Below are 1,153 nucleotides of genomic sequence, written 5' to 3'. Positions count from 1 at the left end.
ACACACACACACACACACACACACACACACACACACCTAACCCTCCCCATATGATGGTAAATATTAAGCTCATGTGTTAATCGCGAGCATCCTTCGCGCACAGAACATCCAGGGACTGACAGGGACCCCGATGGTTGCGGCCAGTCCGGAGCGGCACGACGGCGGCATCCAGGCCAACCCGGTGGAGGTGCAGAGCTACCAGCCGCCCTGGAAAGTCCTCAGTGACTTCGCCCTCCAGAGCGACATCGACCAGCCGGCCTTCCAGCAACTGGTGCGTCGCTTTCTGCTAAACAACTCACTTTTCTTTCACAGAATGAATCCAGTTGGAGCATCTTTCATTACGCGCCACACGCCCGGTGTGCTGTTCTGGTGCGATACATTTGACCGACGAGGACAGATTAAAATAGTTTTTCTGAGACTGCTTCTACATCAAAAAGCCTATTTTCGTTCCACGACTAAGAAAGTTAATCGAGATGACTGTAAACCGTAAACTGCACTTAAAAACGCCAGACTGTCAGGAAAGATCATTTCTGAATTTAGAGCAATACTTCAGCTGCACTTTACAGTACTGCATGTTATTCTGTACCAAGCAGAATAGGAAAGTATTTTACGTTTGAGCCCCATAATTAATTTATCTGTTAACAGGAAAGACTTCATATACTATATTTAATCAAAGTTAGTTGATTTAAGAAAACAGAAGAAACATTAATTAACTAAAGGAAGTCATTAAAAATTAACATCGCATTCATTTGTCTTTCTTCAATACGACCTGCCAGCTGCACTGCATTCAGATTTTGTCTAAACTCTACCCTACATCGATGCACTTCAGACAATAATGCATTATATATTGATATATCTTGATGAGCTAACAATGAAAAGCATAAAGTACATACTTTATGCTTTTCACTAGCTCATCAAAATATCTCCAGAGTTGCAAAATGAGCTCAAACTGATAATAATAATAAAAAAAGAACGTTTTTAGCTCAGCTTTAATTGTTTTTGCTAAAAATAAAGTTTTACTGTGAATTCTTTTGATCAGAATTTGGCTCAACATCTGAGTCAGTTGAAATGGATTCTACCTACATGCAGCATCTGTTATTTTGTTGACGAAGAGACAATTCATTAAATGCTACTTTCTGTTTTCCTTATTTAG

The 1,153-nt window shown here is 40.2% G+C and overlaps 1 protein-coding gene across 1 annotated transcript in view; it reads left to right on the top strand.

The window, feature by feature from the left end:
• LOC106511595 (insulin gene enhancer protein isl-2a) overlaps positions 1 to 1,153 on the top strand; it is a gene marked incomplete at its 5' end in the record, with an annotated part of 6,374 nt that overhangs the window by 2,228 nt on the left and 2,993 nt on the right. Inside the window, 1 exon segment of the mRNA XM_014000352.1 lies at positions 104 to 271. Within this exon segment, the coding sequence (XP_013855806.1) occupies positions 104 to 271 (168 nt within the window).

This window comes from Austrofundulus limnaeus, unplaced genomic scaffold (genome assembly GCF_001266775.1).
Source record: "Austrofundulus limnaeus strain Quisiro unplaced genomic scaffold, Austrofundulus_limnaeus-1.0 Scaffold2968, whole genome shotgun sequence".
Taxonomy (NCBI): domain Eukaryota; kingdom Metazoa; phylum Chordata; class Actinopteri; order Cyprinodontiformes; family Rivulidae; genus Austrofundulus; species Austrofundulus limnaeus.
Note: the sequence above shows the minus strand (reverse complement) of the source record. Positions and strands in the feature narration are given on the sequence as shown.